Source organism: Alnus glutinosa, chromosome 3 (genome assembly GCF_958979055.1).
Source record: "Alnus glutinosa chromosome 3, dhAlnGlut1.1, whole genome shotgun sequence".
Classification (NCBI taxonomy): domain Eukaryota; kingdom Viridiplantae; phylum Streptophyta; class Magnoliopsida; order Fagales; family Betulaceae; genus Alnus; species Alnus glutinosa.
This window is the reverse complement of record NC_084888.1, coordinates 20,374,782-20,393,359: the sequence shown is the minus strand read 5'-3', so window position 1 is coordinate 20,393,359 and position 18,578 is coordinate 20,374,782. Positions and strand designations below refer to the sequence as shown.

At 44.6% G+C, this 18,578-nt stretch overlaps 1 protein-coding gene across 2 annotated transcripts in view; it reads left to right on the top strand.

The window, feature by feature from the left end:
- The first annotated feature begins 3,189 nt into the window (after window positions 1–3,189).
- LOC133863313 (YTH domain-containing protein ECT4) overlaps window positions 3,190–18,578 on the top strand; it is a 40,001-nt gene continuing 24,612 nt past the window's right edge. The window contains exons 1-3 of one of the 2 annotated variants that reach the window (XM_062299259.1): window positions 3,190–3,374; window positions 5,622–5,659; window positions 5,767–5,941. In XM_062299259.1, the coding sequence (XP_062155243.1) occupies window positions 3,347–3,374; window positions 5,622–5,659; window positions 5,767–5,941 (241 nt within the window). In that variant the 5' untranslated portion in view covers window positions 3,190–3,346. The remainder of the gene's footprint in view (window positions 3,375–5,621; window positions 5,660–5,766; window positions 5,942–18,578) is intronic. The other variant, XM_062299260.1, reaches the window with a different exon arrangement.

Below are 18,578 nucleotides of genomic sequence, written 5' to 3'. Positions count from 1 at the left end.
GCTCGATGTCTCTGTGTTGTGTTGTGATTTGTGGAATATTGACCGTGAGTGTAACTTTTGGATAAATTCAGTTATTGATGTATAAGTATTATGATCAAACTCTGTTCAGGGTTGAAAATAAGAGATGAGTTTTCTTGTGAGTGTTTTGAGGCATGCTTTGGAGATTCGAGGAATTATAGATAATGTTAGTGATTGTTTGTTAATGATCATTTGAGTATGGGATTTCAGTGAGTATTGGGATTTTGAAGATATGTAGAGTACTTTTTATAATAAGGTGTAGGTTATATTGGTTAAATGTTTTAATCTTTGGATATAAATTTTGGTTATAAATATATATAGGATAAATTAATTTAAGTCTTAAAACTGAAATTTTAGAACGCTCCGCTAAATTCATCCTTGTGTTTTATCTAGGTAAAAAGTCGATTCTGACGCTAATGGAAAGTCCAGGTAAAGGGATACAACACCGAAAAACCCCCAACAAGATTTTATTACAAATCTTTTGAGAAAGTGTTGGGGAATTTTACAAAGCGTTTGCTCATGTGATTTTTAATGCCAAGTTTTATTACTCATATGTTATTGTTCAAGAATTTTGTGCATAAATCACAGATATGATTAAGAGTATATTTTAAAGTTATGATTTATGCATAATTACAGTTATAATTAAGAGCATTTTAAAGTTATGGATTATGCATACTTATAGTCATGAAAAAGAGCATTTGAAAGTTAAGATTATAGAGCATTCCGAAGTATATGATTTTATTCAAGAATACAGTGTTGAAAGAAAAGAGAATCTAAAGTTTAAAAATCTGCACATGACTACAGTTATTAAAGCGGCTCTTACAGTTTTAAAATAAAGTGTACAGTTATAGCAGAGCCTACAGTATTACAGAAAATGTTCATGTGCAGTAATTGTTTAACCCTGAGGCACTACTACAGTTAAGATCGGTTTCACATAGGATAGCATGGCAAGTATACCAAATTACGGTGTGTGCTACCGGCCGGGGTTGGCCTTCACCTACGGAAGATCCCCAACCCGGCGACTCTTTTCTGTGACGACATGCTGAGTCTATAGGTCCTTTGGACAAAGCCAACGTGCGCCGCTCACGGGAACTGGCGGTGTAGAGTCTATAAAGGGATAAACCACAGAGAAAGGATTAAAGAGAAAATAGATAAAAAAGAATTTATTGGATCATTAATAATTACATATGTCATTATTCATATTCCTCATTCACCTGTTCATAAATTCTGTTAATTGTTCATATGATTATGCCTCCTGCCTTAAAACAATACATTTTATATCACGAATCATGCTTTAACACATGTTTTCTTATAAAACATAAACATTCTAGCATATCATTTCTTAAACAATATGCAAAGCTTTAATCTCCAACTTATACTCACATTAAAATCACATAGCATATTCATACTTCTAAAGATCATTATAATTTCAATATATTCAAAAATACTCAAATTATCCAAAATAAATTAAAATCAACATACAATTGGTTCAGGTTGTAAAACAATATACAATATGCAATTCATCATATGTGTAATTAATTCTTATCAGTGAATAGAATAAATCTGTCATTATGCATGACTAAAGATTATGGCATAAAGGTTTATAGCATGTTTTATTTTCCTGGTGTTGTATTTTCCTTACTGAGTTGTTGAACTCACCCATTTTTCCTCCAACCCTTTTCAAATGACCCAGTAAGATGAAGTCATTTTCTTGTAAGGGCGTAGACCTCGCTAAGAGCAATAGTTCGTTGTGAACCGGCTAAACTTTAGTTTTGTATAGTATGTCTTGTTCCTTTTGGAGTTCATGGCTTTGTAAAGAATTATTAATAGACAGAATTTATAAAATAAGTTGTTTAAATCTAGATATTCTAAATGCACGCTTCCATTTAAATGTTTTTAGCACTCAAATTCACGTTTTCCTTATATCCCAAAACGGGGGCGCGACAAATAAACCCATTGCATAGTTTATTATCAAATGGAACCCGAATTTTTCTATTTCATTTAATTATATAAATAATAAATCTTCATTTAAATATTTTAAATAACGTAACAACATATTTCTTTATTTTAAGTGAAACAAAAGAGAATTTATTTGTTTTGTGTTTAAAAATTTATTTTTTTGGCAACTAAGGTATAAATATAAATAAGTTAAAATAAGTTATGTAATTTAATTTTTTTTAAATAAAATAAAATTATATATGTATAAAATTTAACCTCAACTATAAAATGGATCCTCTTTCACCATTCTTTTTATTGGGAGTTATATTATTATGTATGATAAATTGCTGGAAAATATACTAATATTTATGCTCCATTTGTTTCGGAGTAAATTGGTTTCTGGAAAATGATTTCGGTATTTTTCGATGTCTGGTGGGAGCAAAAATATTAGTTAACCGAAAAATGATTTTCGTTTGACAAAAAATGCTTCGTAAATTTCAAAAAATGATTTACGCTTTTTAAAAGCATAAATCATTTTCCCTAGACAGCAGACACATTCGACCATTTTTTAAATGATACGATTGACCTTCACGTTCAAACAGTCGACATCCACTAGAATTTTGCTGGTGCCGGAATCCGAAAAAAGCCGGTCACTGTTGCATTCCAACGACCATAATGGTCGGATCCTGGCCATTTGGCCATATCTGGCTAGAACGGTCGGGATCTGCCGGATTCCAGCCGTTCTGGTGGGATTCCGGCCAGATGGTCGGATCTGGCCAAAACGGCTGAATCTGGCCAGAACGGCTAGATCCCAGTCATCTGGCCGGAATCTGGCACAAATGGCCAGATTCCGGTCACTTTCGCTGGAATCTGGCCAACCCAAATTCTGATGAAACTATCTTGATTTCGGCCTTTATCTCAAATTCTGGGAATAGTAGCTAGAATTTGATAAAAGTAGTTGGAATTCTGCCGGTCAGTGACTTTTATATTATTTTACATTAATATTTATATATTGTGAATAAAAATTAATTTTTATAAGTTAATTTGATTGAATGAAAATATAAAAAATATTTGTAATTTTTCGTACGGCCAAATACTAAAAAATACTTTAGGCGAAAAATATTTTCTTAAAAAATGAGTTTTCTGAAACCATTTTATTATGAAAATCATTTTACCTCGGAGCATTATAATCAAAATCTACTAATCTAAACTAAGCTGAATCAGAAAGCATGAAACTTCTTCCTGTTTCCGCAAAACATATAAATATGATACACTTAAGGTCATCATTATAGCAAGAGATAGACATAGATACTACTATATCTGTCTCTTTGTGTGTCTTTTGCGTAGATTCGCGTGCCAGTGTTGAAGATCCTTGCCTCTTCTTAGTTTCATGGCGGCAAGTCCAGATCGTACCCCTGGTACTTCTTCAATTCCATTTCTTTTTCTCTCTCTTTCAGTTTACAATAGTTTGATCTTGGCGGTGTTACAATTTTCCTGTTCCTGGTTTTGTTGCGTGTTTTGGTTTGATGGGTTTCAATTATTTATTTTTTAAAAATCTTTTGCTATGAATCTCGTATCGAGTCAATGAGTTCGTTCGGCTGTACAGGACTGACTTGTTCTTGGAAAGATTGCTATGAGACGGTGGATTATGGGAGAAGTTTGTGTGGTAGATTTGATGGGATCTTTCAACACTTTGGGTTTTTGTATTGTGGGGTTGTCTGGAAAAATGTTTCTTGATCTGTGTTGCTGGGAGGTTAAGGTGTACCTTATATTGAGATTGGGGATCTGGCTATTGTAAGGTGATAGGAATTATTGCAAGTTTTGCGTGTTTCTGATCATATACGAACTTCTTGTTCTTCTTCTCTTTTTGATTTATTGGAATTCTTTCGAGGAGATCACCTTGGTTAGAATATTGTTATCAGGTTGGGTTCGTTTGGTTACTTTAATTCTTCATTGACAGCAAATATTCCTGATAAAATATAGTAGAAGATACAAATGGCGCTGTAATTGGTATATTTGGGGTACACTTGAAAGTTACAGAAAGCACGGTCAATGTGAAATTGGATTAGATGTTGAACTTTGTGAATTGGAAAGGGGAAAAAAACTATGTGAGATAAAAATGGAAGAGGATAACTTTTTTGGAGCATCAGCATGCTGCTAATCCTATGGCTTGCCTACAGTTTCGTTCACTATAATAATATATGCACAATTGCTATTATAAATGGCAGATTTTACTTGACAGGGGGGAGGGGACATATGTTTTTCATCGAATTAGTATGAGATGGATGAAGTGGGGAACTACAAGTGTGGAGCGTTTGGTGATGGTTGGATATTGGACAAGTTGAGGAGAAACTTTTTAAGATTTGGCATGGTATACTATCTTTTGCTTTGGTGCATCATGGTTGTTGAAATGTACGTATTTAAGAGGTGTTATGGGTGTCACCATTTGTGGACATGGTAACGCATAACCCTAGTACAGAGGATCGTTTAGATTTTAAGTTGAAACTGCTAAAAGGACAGTTGGAAGCTCTAAAAAGTATGTTGGTCAAGGTGGTGATTAAATGACCTATAATAAGTGGAATATTTGTAGATCTGGTGAAGTGTTTTCCCCTGTCATTCAGCTGCATTGATTTTTCCCACCTTTTTTTATTTTTATTTTTTAGTTTTAAAGCATGTAAATCAGATATCTTTGTAAGGTTGTTGTTATTCTTGATGGTTATATATACACACACACTTTGGATAGCGTCCCGTCTTTGCCACCTAGGTGTTTCTACTTTTGTAGACTTTCTAAATTTATTAGCTGTTCCTCCCGTTTATGGGCACTCTTGTATACTTCCCGTGTATTAGGGTTGCGCCCCTCTACGCTTTTTTATTGAATTTGAAATTACTTATCAAAAAAAAAAAATATATATATACACACTTTTTCACTATGTACAGAAATGAATCCAAATATAGAGTACTTATCAAAAAAATGAATCCAAATGTAGAGTTTCTATGGTTTTAATAATTACAGAATACCTGCACATCTTTAGCAGAGCATCAGTCATCTATTTCTTTTACACAGTCATGAAATATTTCATGTACATAGTGCTCAAGATTTAGCCTTTTTTTTTTTGGCCATTTTCTCCTAGCAATGCCAGCCGTTGAGTAAATAGAATAATTTTTGGATTCTTAAGTTTTATCGACTGAAAACGGTGGTTAGTTTTTTATTCATTGGAAAACAGGTTAAGTATTGTAAATATCCACATTCTTGCACAGTAAAATGCAGGAAAACAATGGGAAAAAGAAAGAACAGGAGAAATCAAGAAAGAGCGGTGCTTGGCTTGTTGGAATCTCCATTTTTTCCAGATCCATTAATTATAAATAGGCTTTTACCTCCTTTTTGTACTTCATAGGGGCTTTGCTTCCTCATTGTTTTGAGTTTGTCATTCTTCATTATATAGTAATAGTGAAACTAGTGATGTATCCTGACTACTTTTACTTTAAAAATATTCATGTTCTCCATTTATCATGTGTGCATAGGTGTGCACGCGTGGATTTGTGCGCACATATTTATAGCTTCAAGTTGTCCTATTCCAGAATTTAGCTTTGTTTGGTCAATAATTTGAACTGCCTGTGTTTCTAAGACTCTACTAAGTCACTGAGCATACTGATCATGGTTGCAGAAGAAAAACCTGCTGAACCAGATAACATGAAGGAACAGGTAATTGTCAACTGCCTTTCACCTGTTCCATTTTATTGCATTTTCTATCAAGACAGTTGGAAGAAAATATTTTTAGTGATATCTTTCATCTGTATACATGATTTCAGCCTCATTCAGTGAAAAATGAGGTGTCAGTTTCCCCTAACTCTTCTCAGGATGCTGCCACAATGGTCCCTCGAAGGGATGGTGCAGGTCAAGCAGGCTCTTTTGGTTCAGGAGGAGATTGCTCTGTTTACCCACCTGATGTCTATGCTCCTCAGGCCCAGCCCTTCTACTATCGAGGTTAGTTTTTCATTCCTCTGTAGAAGCCATAAAATTTGGCTACTGCAGCTGAATCCAGCCTGAAAGTTTACCTCTTTGTGGTGTTCACCTTCCTCGTGTATGGTTTTCAAGCTTTATTTAGGAAGGATTTTCATTTTGCAAAGTAGTCCAATAAGTATCCTTTTTGTTTTTGTATGAATGCTTATACTCTGTACATATTTGTTGCTTGATTTGCTAAGTGTGTTCTCCTGTGTACTTCTTGTGTACTTGAGTTGTATGTATCCCTTGTGTTTTTAATGAATTTGTTTTACTTATCCAAAAAATTTGTTGCATAACTGAGATACACTAAGTGCTGTGTACACCTAAAGTTATCCCAAGAGATTATTTTGAAAATGATAATGCATGGTTCTATATTATGAAGAGAAATTAATAATGTTCTACAAACTAAGGCCACTGTAGGAAACTTCTTTTATTGCCTAGGTAGGTTAACAACTAATATTGTATGCTCAGTTTATTAAGTCTTGTTTTGGCTTTTGCTTTAGTTCTTGGCTTAAATAGGAAAAAGAGGGTGGTGAAAGTTGAGGTGGAGATTGGGTGCTGTCTACACTTGGGAAATAATTTGGCAAGTGAAAATTCCCCAAAAGTGCCTTTTTGTCTCTATTAGTGACTTTGGGTGAGATCTTAATGGTAGATAAGCTAGGAAAGGACATAATTTTCCTCCAAACTGCATTGAAGAAAGTTTCTCCAATACAATCTAGAAAAATGATGTGTCTCTTGAGTATGTGAAAATCACATGCTTTTTTAATAGTAAGGACAAAGTTGGAAGAAATTTTATTAAAAAAGCATGTGCATCATGCTATTAAAAAAGCACGTGAGAAGGGACACGTGCCATTTTTATAAATTAGCTTGAAGGAAGTTCCTCCAACCCAGTTTGGAGGAAATCTTTATCTGCTAAGAGCATTTACAGCAGCTTCCCTATAGGGGTCCTATTCCTTAAATTTTAGGAAAAATTTCAAGAAAGTCATAAAAACCATCCAAGAGCAGCTTCCCTAAAATTTTCTATTCCCTGGGAAGTAAACAATACTTCCCAATGCATAGGGAAATACTGTTCACTTCTAAACAATTGACCTCTCTCCTCTCTGCGCATTTCTTCCTCTCTCTTTCTCTTTCTCTGCCATCACTGCTCCTCTCTCTCATCGCCATCTCTCATCTCTGCTCCTCATTTCCTTGTGCATCTCTCCATTCCTCTCATTCCTCTCTCCTCTCTGTGCACGGCATCACTGCTCCTCTGTCTCTCCGATCGTCTCTGGCACTCTGCAACACGCATTCGGCATCCACCACCCCCACCTTCAATCTCCACTGCCACCTGAAACCCCAATCCCTAAGATCGCCCATGAAATTTCCCAAATTCCCCGAAGTGACAGAAAACAAGAGCGAAATTCCCTCCCAGGCACGATCCCCCACCAACGGCTCCAGAACCCGTTGGTGCACGAATCAATGGTGCAACCATCACATGTTCGAGTTCATGGCCGAATCGAACGCGAGATCAAGGTTGTTGATTTGGAGTGAGATTTGACAGTTAAAACTAGGTGCTGATGGTGGTGGGGAAAAAAAGAACCAAAGTGCTTGTAGAAGTTGAAGAGTGGAATTTTTTGTCGATTCCATGGGTGTGGACTCTGCATCTTGTGGGAGAAGACAACAAAAGAGAAGAAAAGAAAAGATTAAAAAATCATAAATAAAAATTAAAAAATAATATTTAATTGATATAGGGAAAAGTAAAGGGAAGCTGATGTAGAGATTTTTTTGATTGGGAAGCAAAAAAATGCTTTTGTTCCCGACATATAGGGAAAATGGTTGGGCAGAGAAGGGAAGCTGCTGTGAATGCTCTAAGAAAGCATGGAAAGATTTTATTAGATTTTTTTTTTTCTCTTGCAAATGCAGTGGGGAGATAATTGGTCATATTCTACTTCATTGCCCCATTGCCATTGAACTTTGGTCTTTTATCTTCTCCTTGTTTAGGATTTTGTAGGTTATGCCAAAGACTAGTTGTGACAAAATATTAGAAAGATTTTTCTTCCCTTCCCACCCCCCCCCCCCCCCCCCCCCCCCACACAAACCCTCTCCTCTCGGCGCTTGTAGGCGGGTGCTGACACTTTCTTTCTTATGTTTTTCTATTGTACTTCATCTTTAACGTTGGGTTATTGTTGTATTCGGTGGAGATTGTGGACAATGGGCTATGTGAGTTGATTTTATGTTAATGCTAAAGCTTTTGAGCTCTCGGTGGATGAAGGGTAATCATTTCTTCAGTTGGTTGAGAGAAGATGAGGGCTAGCCCATGTTGTGCTGTTGGGTAAATGGAGTGTTTCCTGGCTTAAAAACACGGTGGAGTCGCTGTTCATAAGCTAGAGGTTACGGAGTTCATTAAATTGTCTAGGGAGGGGAATAAGGAAATTATTGTCCAGAGAGGGGCTAATAGATCAGGCCGGTATCAAGAGCTGGTAGAGTATGTGGTGGGAGGCTGTAGAGGTATCATCGTAATCTCGGAGGGGCTGCCGAGATGAGAAAGATTGTGGCTTTCTTTGGGCTCTCCCTTGGCGCTGGGAGTATCGCCTTGCTTTCGAGACCTTGTTTTGGTGGCTCGCTATCAGTTGACGTAGGAGGCTCTTCTTCGGGGTCCATGGGCAAGGAGATGGTGTTAGGGGGTGGTAGGAAAACATTTTCGGAGGTGGTGGGAAAGAGGGGGTAGCTGGAGGGGTGCTCCTTAGCGTCAGTGAAGGCGATGTGAGTTCCTCAGCCCCTTGGACCTCTGGGTAATGCAACGTTTGAGCCCCTAGCAAGTATCGTTGCATCTGATTTGTTGGGTTAGAAGAGCTTTGCTCAAGGTTTGGTTAGTTCCTCTTTTAGCATTGAAGTAGGTGACGAGTAGGAAAGAAGTGTTGGGGTGGTTAATTGTGGTACTCTTCAATTATGGAGATGTCAGTTGGAAAAAATCAAAGAGGAGGTGGACCAGGCTTGTGTGTCATTGAGGGGCTAAATGTATTTGGCTGGAGGATTCTAAGGCCCATTCCGAGTTTAAAAAACCCATTCCAAGGTTTAAAGCCCATGCCGTTAAGAAGACTATTTGTAAGCCCCTTCAACACATGAAACATGCGTTTCACAAGCCCATCTTAAAGTGGGCATTGAAGAAACGGGTTGGGGAGGGCCTTGTGTTGGGTAAAGAACTAGGTTCGGTTTCAGGTTTGGAGAAATCCTCTTCCACTCTGGCAAATGAAGCTATGGATGCCTCGCCGGTGGTCGTCCGTACCAAGTTGATCGTAGAGCGAGGCCTACAGATTCCTCTGGTAATCCTGCCGGTGGTTGGAACCCATGAGCCTACTTGTGGCTCTCGGGTGGACTCGCCGTCGATTGTCGGTGCTAAGTTGGTTCTAGATAAAGCGTTAGACTCCTTTGGTGGACTCTCTGGCAGCCGGAACCCTTTAGTCTAGGTTGGTTACTCTAGTTTTGCAATCGTAGAATGCAGTCATCCTTCCCCTTCGGCAGATTTCGCTAGCGAGGTGGTTGATTTGGTACCCTTTTCTTCTAGGATTTTAGTGGCGAACCCTTTAGCATTGACGATAGGCTTGGAGGTGAGTCTTACCAGGTCTAGCAAGAAAGTGGGGTAGATGATTTTGTTTCTCGAGATTTCGAAATGAAAGACGACTCTATTTTTTTTTCATAGAATTTCCTTTTGTAGAGGCGCTCTCTTCCAAGATGAGCACTATGCTAGCTAACCTAGAATGAGCTATTGCTACCAAGGGAGTTTTCTCTTTTCCCAAAGAGGTGGTACAGGGGAGAAGTAAGGATAAAGGTGTTGAGTTTTTTGAGTTGGTTGGGAGTGTTGTGGGGGGAATGGGTAGGTATGATGTAATTTGTTGATGTCAAATTTCGAATGTGACACGTGGCAGCTCCTGACTGGTCTCCGGACTCCGAGTTGATTGGAGTGGAAAACCTTCGAACGATTTCCTCCACGCCCTGCAAAACAGAAGGACCGGCGGGGTTTCCGGCCAAACCCCCTCCGACGGTCAAATTAGTATGGATTCGAAGATGGAGGGTGGAAAATCTTTTAGATCAGAGAACCTGGAGATGTTTTTTTCTGAATCTTCCCACTTCTGTTTGTTTCTTCTTATATCTTTTTCTTCCTTGGTCCGTACTGCTATTTATTACTTTGAGATGCTCATTTTTTCCTCATTAATTCCCTTCTACGGTCTCAAATGATCTTCTCACGCCGCCATTGGTGCTTTTCTGGATGGCGGCGATTGTCTTTGACCAGCTGGATCACTGCTTTTTATGAAGTGATTTCCCCATCAAAGCCTTCATTTAATGTTTGACTGCTCCTCCTTTCCTCTCCGGACTCTCCCTGTTATAGCCGTTGGGCTCTGCGTTTGTCCGGGGTCACCAAAAGTTTTTTTTTTTTTTTTTTTTTTTTTTATAAATTTCCCTAACAATTACCCCCCGAATTCTCTCTCCTTTTTCATAAGGAGACGGGAATTCCGGCGATGCTCTCTGAAACACCTAGAGGCCGGACCTTACATTGACCTTTCTTCGACACTTGGGTTCTAAGAATTAGGTCCTCAGCGCTGCAATTTCGGGTAATGGGTCTCAGATACCTCAATTACTCGTTGATATCATATCCACTCCCCCTTTGCATGAGGAAGCGACGCGTCCGTTCACTGCCCTGCTATAAGCGGGCATTTATATCCCCTTTACCATGGGTGAATTTCGATCGCCTGAAACGGACGGCCGTTGGAGTGTTTTCGTGCTGGTTAATTGTACTCAGCCTTTAAGTGTGAGGCTCCTAAAATAAGCAATCATTCAATGACTGAAGTGTACTTTTTCGGTTACTGTGCTGACAGTATGGACGCCCGCCGCCATCAGTCAGACAGTCGCGTCCTTTCACCTTCCAGAGGCTGTCGGCCTCATTATAAATATCTCCTTTTGATCTCGATTCCGGTCATCCCTTCCATCGCTTATCCCGTTTTCGTCTTCTTCTTTAGTTTCATTCCTCCGTTAGTTCTTCCAATCGCTGTATGACTATCACTCGCAGAGGAGATTCAATAGTTAGGGGCCACGCGGATGCCTCCGGTGAACCCATTCCTTTGGCCATTGTTCCACCTCCGGCTACCAGGTCTGGGGCCGTTCGCCTGGTACCACCGGAAGACCGGTTGGAATCGACTTGGTTGGCGAGTCATGAGTCGACCCTCCGGAGGGCCTACGACATCGGCCCGTCTGTTGACATCTTCCAAGAGTCCGGATCGCTGGGAATAGCCGGTGGCGAAGTTACCCTGACAAAGCGGATGCTCATGGCAGGTGTACGACTTCCGTTTCCGAAGATTGTTCGCGAGGTGTGCGCGTTCCTCGGGGTAGCCCCCAGCCAGATAGCACCGAATGGCTGGAGGTACGTAGTGGCGTCGTCTATCCTATGGCGGCAGGTCCTCGGAACTGAAATGGATGCCGCTCAGTTCTTCAGCATATACCGTCCATCTACCAAGGACGGGGCCGTCGAATTGCGAGTGCGCCAAGATCCCATATTCATCTACCTCGATCAGCGCAAGTACGGGAACAACAAAGGTTGGAGAGAGCAGTTTTTCCGGGTCTCCGGGGAATGGGAATGCCCTTCCCAGTCGGTTATTTCGGACTCCCAACGGGTGCCCAGAGAATGGAGGCCATTGGTCGATGACTTACAGATCCTACCCACGCTGAGCATCGCTAAAGTCAAAGAGGTCAACGCCATGCTCTCCTTTTCGGCCAGGGCGGTCCAGTCGTCGATCGACTACGAGAATCTCGTTTCAGTTCAGAGCCTGAATGAGTGCTTTGGGTACCAAATCCTGGAGCAAAAAGTAATCTTGGACAAGCGGGGGGCCCCGATAGCTGGGTGGTCCGTAACGACCTGTAGGCCCATTCCGGGCAAGGTTCTGAAGAAGGTTGCCCAAAAAGGGAGTACGTCAGGGAGGCAGGCAGATCTGTCTCCCCGGAGAACACGCGCCTCAAAGGTTCAACAACCATAGGCCCCGGCTTCCCGAGCTCCTGAAGCCCTTCCGGACAGGCCGTCATCTGACTCCTCAATCGGTTCCGACGACTCGATTATGAGGGAGATCGACGAAGTAGCCGAGGCCTCGTCCGAGGGAGAGGAGGGGAATTCTTCCCCAGCCGTAATGATCCTTCCCCAAGACCCTCGGACGGGTCCCTCCTCCTCGGGCTTAAGCGCCCGCTTGCCTCCCATTTCTTTCGAGGATGTCGTCGAAGACGTGTCCACTGCTGCTGCTCCCATCGAAGTGTCCGGCCGCTCTACCGTTTCTCCAACTGATTCCAACCTTCCTTCACAACCTGTAGAGGGCTCGGTCATGCGACATGAGGTGCCCCCACTCCAGCAGAAAGGGAAGAGGGTCGCTCCGAGGGCCGATGAGGGTCCTGAGTCCAAAAAACTTCGAGCCCAACGGGATAGTGGGTTCATGGTCGGCCGGATTTTAGCCATGGCCAAGGTTTACACTCCCCCGAGCAGCCAGAACCCTCCGACCACCACGTCCCTTCCTGCGTCTACCACGCCGATGTCCCCTCCAATCGATCCCGTTGCCTGTCCGGAGGCCGAACCGACCTCCGGAGTTCACGTGGTTGCGGGGGGCGAAGTTCCTCTTAGTGGATTACCAACTCACTCACTACTGGGGGAAGAGTTGGACACCTTCTCTCAGGAGTTTGATAAATTACAAGAAGAAGTGGCTGCTGAAAGGGAGGCCCTCGAATAGGTTTCGCAGACATTTGCTTCATCCATCAGGCCCGAGTCCCCGACCCCGGTTTCGGTCCATGCGGTCCCCCAGGCTTCAACCTCTGTTCTTCCGGCCGCCCCTGCGGCCGCCGGGCGATGGCAGGACTTCCGAACCGACGGGCTGGCGAGATGTCCTTTAGAAGCTCTGAGCTCTCTGGTCACTCCGGACTATAGTCCCCAGTTCGGGCAGCTCCCAGTGGAAAGCTACGCCGAGCAGCTCACCGGAAAGATCCTTCAGGTAAATGATTCTGACAATCTTTACTTGGGCTGTTCTGTATCTCCCACTTCCATTCACGTGCTGACACCTTATTCTTGTTTAGTTCGCCGTGGACGTTGCCACCTCCTGGAGGAGCCTTTGCGACCCTGAGCAAGATCAACGCGAATCCATTCGGTCACTAGAGGCTCACGTAAAGGAGTTGGAAGAGGAGTCCAGGGGACAAAGGAGGGCCTTGGCCGAGTCCGAGAAGCATCGGCTAAGACTTCAAAAACTGTCCGAGCTCCGAGAAAGCACGCTACAGAGCACCCTGAGCAGTTGCGAGAGAATGGTCAACGACATGGAGGCCTTAGAGAGCAACCTATCTGCAGCTCAAGCTCGCTTAAAGGACGCACTTTCCGAGAAGGCCAAACTTGAGGCTACATTAGAGGTCGAGCTTCAATCTTTCGGCTCTTTGCGGGCGGCCATCCAGTCCTTGCAAGCCGAAAATTCGGCGTTGAAATCCGAACTGCAATCAACCCAGGCGGCCAAGGAGAAGCTTGCCGGGGAAAGGGATCAAGCGTCGTCCGAGAAGGGCATAGCCCTTACCGCCAGGGATCGGGTTAAGTCGGAGCTCGAACAGGCCATCACTGATAAAAAGCAAGCCCTCGACCTCCAGATCAGTGCATTCGAGGAAAGGAGAGAAGCGGTGGAGAGAATTGAGGAGCTTCATCTCCAAGTGGTTGAGCTCACAAGGGAGCTCTCTCGGGTTTCGGAGCTCCGGGACACATCATGGGCCGTGGGCTTCAATTGGGGTTTCGAGCACTACAGAGGTGTCGCCAGAAATGCCCCTCCCGGTGATGAGTCCTTCAAGGATCTCGATATCAGTACCATCCAGATCCCGGACGAGGCCTTGGAGACCATGGCTAAGTTAGGAGTTGACCAGTTCCCTCACGTAGCCGACTGGAGTCCGAAAACCTCTGAACCCGCTCCCGCAAGAAACTCAGAGTCAGGGTCCACTTCTTCTACATCTGGAGCGGCACCGTCTCCGGAGAGAGGGGACATTCACCTGGGAGGAGAAGGGGCTCCTTCCTCCAGTTGCGCCCCCGGCAACCCTTGATAACTCCTTTCTTCTTCTTCTCTTTTTTTTTTTTTTTGAAAATATCAATGTATTGCTTTACTTTATCATTTTTCAATGAAAAGGGGATCCGTATGTTTTATTTATTGGCGCCATTAATAACCATCTCATCTGGTCTTACCCTATTAATGGCTACCGGCCCAAATTTATTTCCAATCCAGCTTTTTAGCATTAGGTATACCTGCCATCGCGGGAATCGCGAACGCATTAAACGACTTTGCGTGTATATATATGTGTTCCCAGGCCTCCCTTGACCATCATATTTTCGTTCCAAGTTCTAACACTTGCCTTCTCCGGTCTGGGGTCGCGATGCTCTTATGATTCCAACACCTAGGCATGGAGCTAAGAGCGCCCAATTTTTGCACTTTGGTCCCCAATTCAAGCACCTTGACCCACCTGGAGGCACGATCTTCGGCTTTATCAAGTAAGGGAGGCGCGATCTCCGGCTTTACGCCGGAGATATTCCACTGCTTATCAACCACTGCCGCCTCGTCGTCGGCCTTGGCGTCCACTGGACCCCATTGTCCGACTCCGCCGCCACTCTCCAACTTTGCATTGGGCATACCGCCAAGCAGACGGGAACCCAACTGTTCAAAGGTGCGAGGCCGGTGACCTTCATGTACGCCAGGCTAAAATACTTTGCAACGTGTAACTGTGTATTCTGTCAATAAGCATGTTCTTTTTCTGTCTCAAAATATTTCCTTTAAAGGTTATTCCTGTGTTATTCTCAAGCACTTACGAAACACCTTTAACTATCGCAACCAAATAAAAGTGCACGAACATTACCAGGAGTGGGGTTACCTAGCTACCTAGCTCTCCCTTCCCCCCTAAATCCATGCGTTCCCTGTATGAGGGAACGGAGGGATTTGTTACTGGAAATGGGTGAGTCCACTCCATCCAACGTAAGTGGTCGGACGTTCTGCCGCTATTCCCCTATTTAAGGGCGGGCTCGTCTCCACCTCCCTGTCCGAAACCAGGGGGAGCGTAGTCCGAGATCGGACATCCTCCCATTAGTCCCCTATTAAGGGCGGTTTCCTCTCCAATCCCCTGTCCGAAACTAGGGGGGGCCTAGTCCGAGATCGGACATCCTCCCGTTAGTCCCCTATTAAGGGCGGGTTCCTCTCCACCCCCCTGTCCGAAACCAGGGGGGGCCTAGTCCAAGATCGGACATCCTCCCGTTAGTCCCCTATCAAGGGCGGGTTCCTCTCCACCCCCCTGTCCGAAACCAGGGGGGGCTTAGTCCGAGATCGGACATCCTCCCGTTAGTCCCCTATTAAGGGCGGGTTCCTCTCCACCCCCCTGTCCGAAACCAGGGGGGGCCTAGTCCGAGATCGGACATCCTCCCGTTAGTCTCCTATGAAGGGTGGGTTCCTCTCCACCCCCCTGTCCGAAACCAGGGGGGCCTAGTCCGAGATCGGACATCCTCCCGTTAGTCCCCTATTAAGGGCGGGTTCCTCTCCACCCCCCTGTCCTTAACCAGGGGGGGCCTAGTCCGAGATCGGACATCCTCCCGTTAGTCCCCTATTAAGGGCGGGTTCCTCTCCACCCCCCTGTCCTTAACCAGTGGGGGCCTAGTCCGAGATCGGACATCCTCCCGTTAGTCCCCTATTAAGGGCGGGTTCCTTTCCACCCCCCTGTCCTTAACCAGGGGGGGCCTAGTCCGAGACCGGTCATCCTCCCGTTATTCCCCTATTAAGGGCAGGTTCCTTTCCACCCCCTGTCCTTAACCAGGGGGGGCCTAGTCCGAGATCGGACATCCTCCCGTTAGTCCCCTATTAAGGGCGGGTTCCTCTCCACCCCCTGTCCTTAACCAGGGGGGGCCTAGTCCGAGATCGGATATCCTCCCGTTAGTCTCCTATGAAGGGCGGGTTCCTCTCCACCCCCTTGTCCGAAACCAGGGGGGCCTAGTCCGAGATCGGACATCCTCCCGTTAGTCCCCTATTAAGGGCGGGTTCCTCTCCACCCCCCTGTCCTTAACCAGGGGGGGCCTAGTCCGAGATCGGACATCCTCCCGTTAGTCCCCTATTAAGGGCGGGTTCCTCTCCACCCCCCTGTCCTTAACCAGGGGGGGCCTAGTCCGAGATCGGACATTTATATGATTGCCTTTACTGTCGCCGACATAGAATTTCAAAAATAATACTTTTTAAGATGATCTACATTCCAGGCCCTCGGCACTGTTTTCCCTTGTCCTGTGGTCAGGCGGTAGGCCCCATTCTTGCTGGAACTGACTATCTGGTATGGCCCCTCCCACTTTGGGCCCAGTTTTCCGTCAGTCGGCTCTTTAGTCATTAGGTTTACCTTCCGCAGGACCCAGTCACCAACCCCGAATGACCGAGGCTTCACCTTCTTATCATAATATTTAGCTACTCGGCTCTGATAGACTGCAGATGCCGCACGGGCATCTTCGCGCCTCTCCTGCAGCAAGTCCAGATGCAGATTTATCCATTCTTCGTTCAACCCCGGATTATAGTGGGCTACCCTGAAGCTCGGTGACCCCACTTCCACAGGGACTACTGCTTTCATTCCATAAGTTAAAGCAAAGGGGGTCTCCCCTGTAGCAGTTTTGACAGTAGTTCGATAAGACCAGAGCACTTCGGGGAGATATTCGACCCAGGCTCCTTTCTTGGGGCCGAGCTTCTTCTTTAATATTTGAACCAGCGTCTTGTTAGTGGCCTCAACTTGGCCATTGGATTTAGGAAACACGGGGGTCGAAAAGCTTTTTCTTATGCCCAGCTCGGCACACCATTCTCGGAAACGATCACAATCAAATTGCTTTCCATTGTCGGTCACCATGGCATATGAGATACCGAATCTGCATATCACGGACTTCCAGAGGAACTTTATAACATTCTCCGTTGTTATTGCGGCCAACGCCTCAGCTTCGGCCCATTTGGTGAAGTAGTCGACCGCAACCACAATAAACTTTCGATTACCCTTGCTCGGCGGCATGGGTCCGACGATGTTAACTCCCCATTTTGCAAACGGCCATGGCGAGGCAATTGAATGAAGATATTCCGGGGGGCTGTCCGACAAGCGGGTGAATCTCTGGCATGCGTCACACGTTTTCACCATTTCCTTCGCGTCTTTGATCATCGTCGGCCAATAATATCCTGCCCTTACAATCTTATTTGCCAACGCCTTCGCTTCTGAATGGTTTCCACACACACCGTGATGTACTTCTCTCAAAACATAGTTCGCGTCTTTATTCGGCAAACACTTCAGCAGGGGCAGAGAGTATCCCCGTCTGTAAAGTACCCCCCCTACTAGGACGTAACGAGCCGAATTCCGGATAACTTTCTGTGCTTCCGCTTTCTCAGGGGGAAGTTCTCCCGTCTTCAAATAACGCACGATTTCTGTTCCCCATTCAGGCTCCGTTTCATTTAGCTGCATCACTTCCGCATCCGCTGATATCGTTGGGCAGGCTTTAACCAAAATCTTGTAGCCTCTTACGGTTACTGCTGGGTCAGTACCCGAGCCGATATGCGAAAGGGCGTCCGCCAGGCCATTCTCTTCTCTGGGGATTTTGGTTAGAACAACCTTATCAAAGTAATGGTAGAATTGGCGTACCTTGTTTAGGTACTGCAACATCCTCGCCTCTTGGGCAGCATAGCTCCCGTTCACTTGTTCAACCACAACGCGCGAGTCACTCCGGATCTCCAAATTCGTTATTCACATCTCCCGGGCAATCTCCATGGCCGAGAGTACGGCCTCATATTCAGCTTCATTGTTGGTTGCGGCAAATCCGAACTTGAGGGCATATCGGAATTCTTCTCGATTGGGACCCCGTAAAACTATCCCGGCCCCACATCTACTCCCTGCCGACGAGCCGTCTACACAGGCTATCCAAGTTGAGTCCTTTGGTAACTCCTCCACACCCGGCGCCTCATTCATCTCTACTACGAAATCAGCCAGGGCCTGCCCCTTCACTGCCGTCCGGGGGTGGTATTCAATATCATATTGCCTTAACTCGATTGCCCAATTGACCAACCTTCCTGATAAATCCGGTTTCTGCAATATTTTTCGGAGGGGGTATTCCGTTAATACCCGAACAGCGTGTGCTTGGAAGTAGGGTCTTAACCTTCGTGCCGAGATTACAAGAGCATATGCCAACTTCTCTATGCGGGGGTATCGTTCCTCCGCACCATGCAGCACCTTACTCGTGAAATATACCGGCCTTTGCCTGCCCGACTCTTCTCTTACTAGCACCGAGCTGACCGCAGTCTGCGAAACCGCTAGATACAGGTATAAGATCTCTCCTTCCACCGGGCGACTTAGAAGTGGGGGATTAGCCAAGTATGTCTTTAATTCCCCGAAGGCTTGTGATGTGGGCCTGGGTTTGGGATCGTGTGATGGGTTTGTGGATGGGTAAAGCTGCAGGATTTGACTTCCTGAGTTTCCCTATGGTGGAAGGTGAAAGATGGTGAATGGATATGAGGTATTCGAGGTACCTCTGCCTCCCAATTTCAACTACAAGAGTTGTGATTTTTTGATAAATTTCAGCCTGTATTCTTCTTATTCAGAATCACTA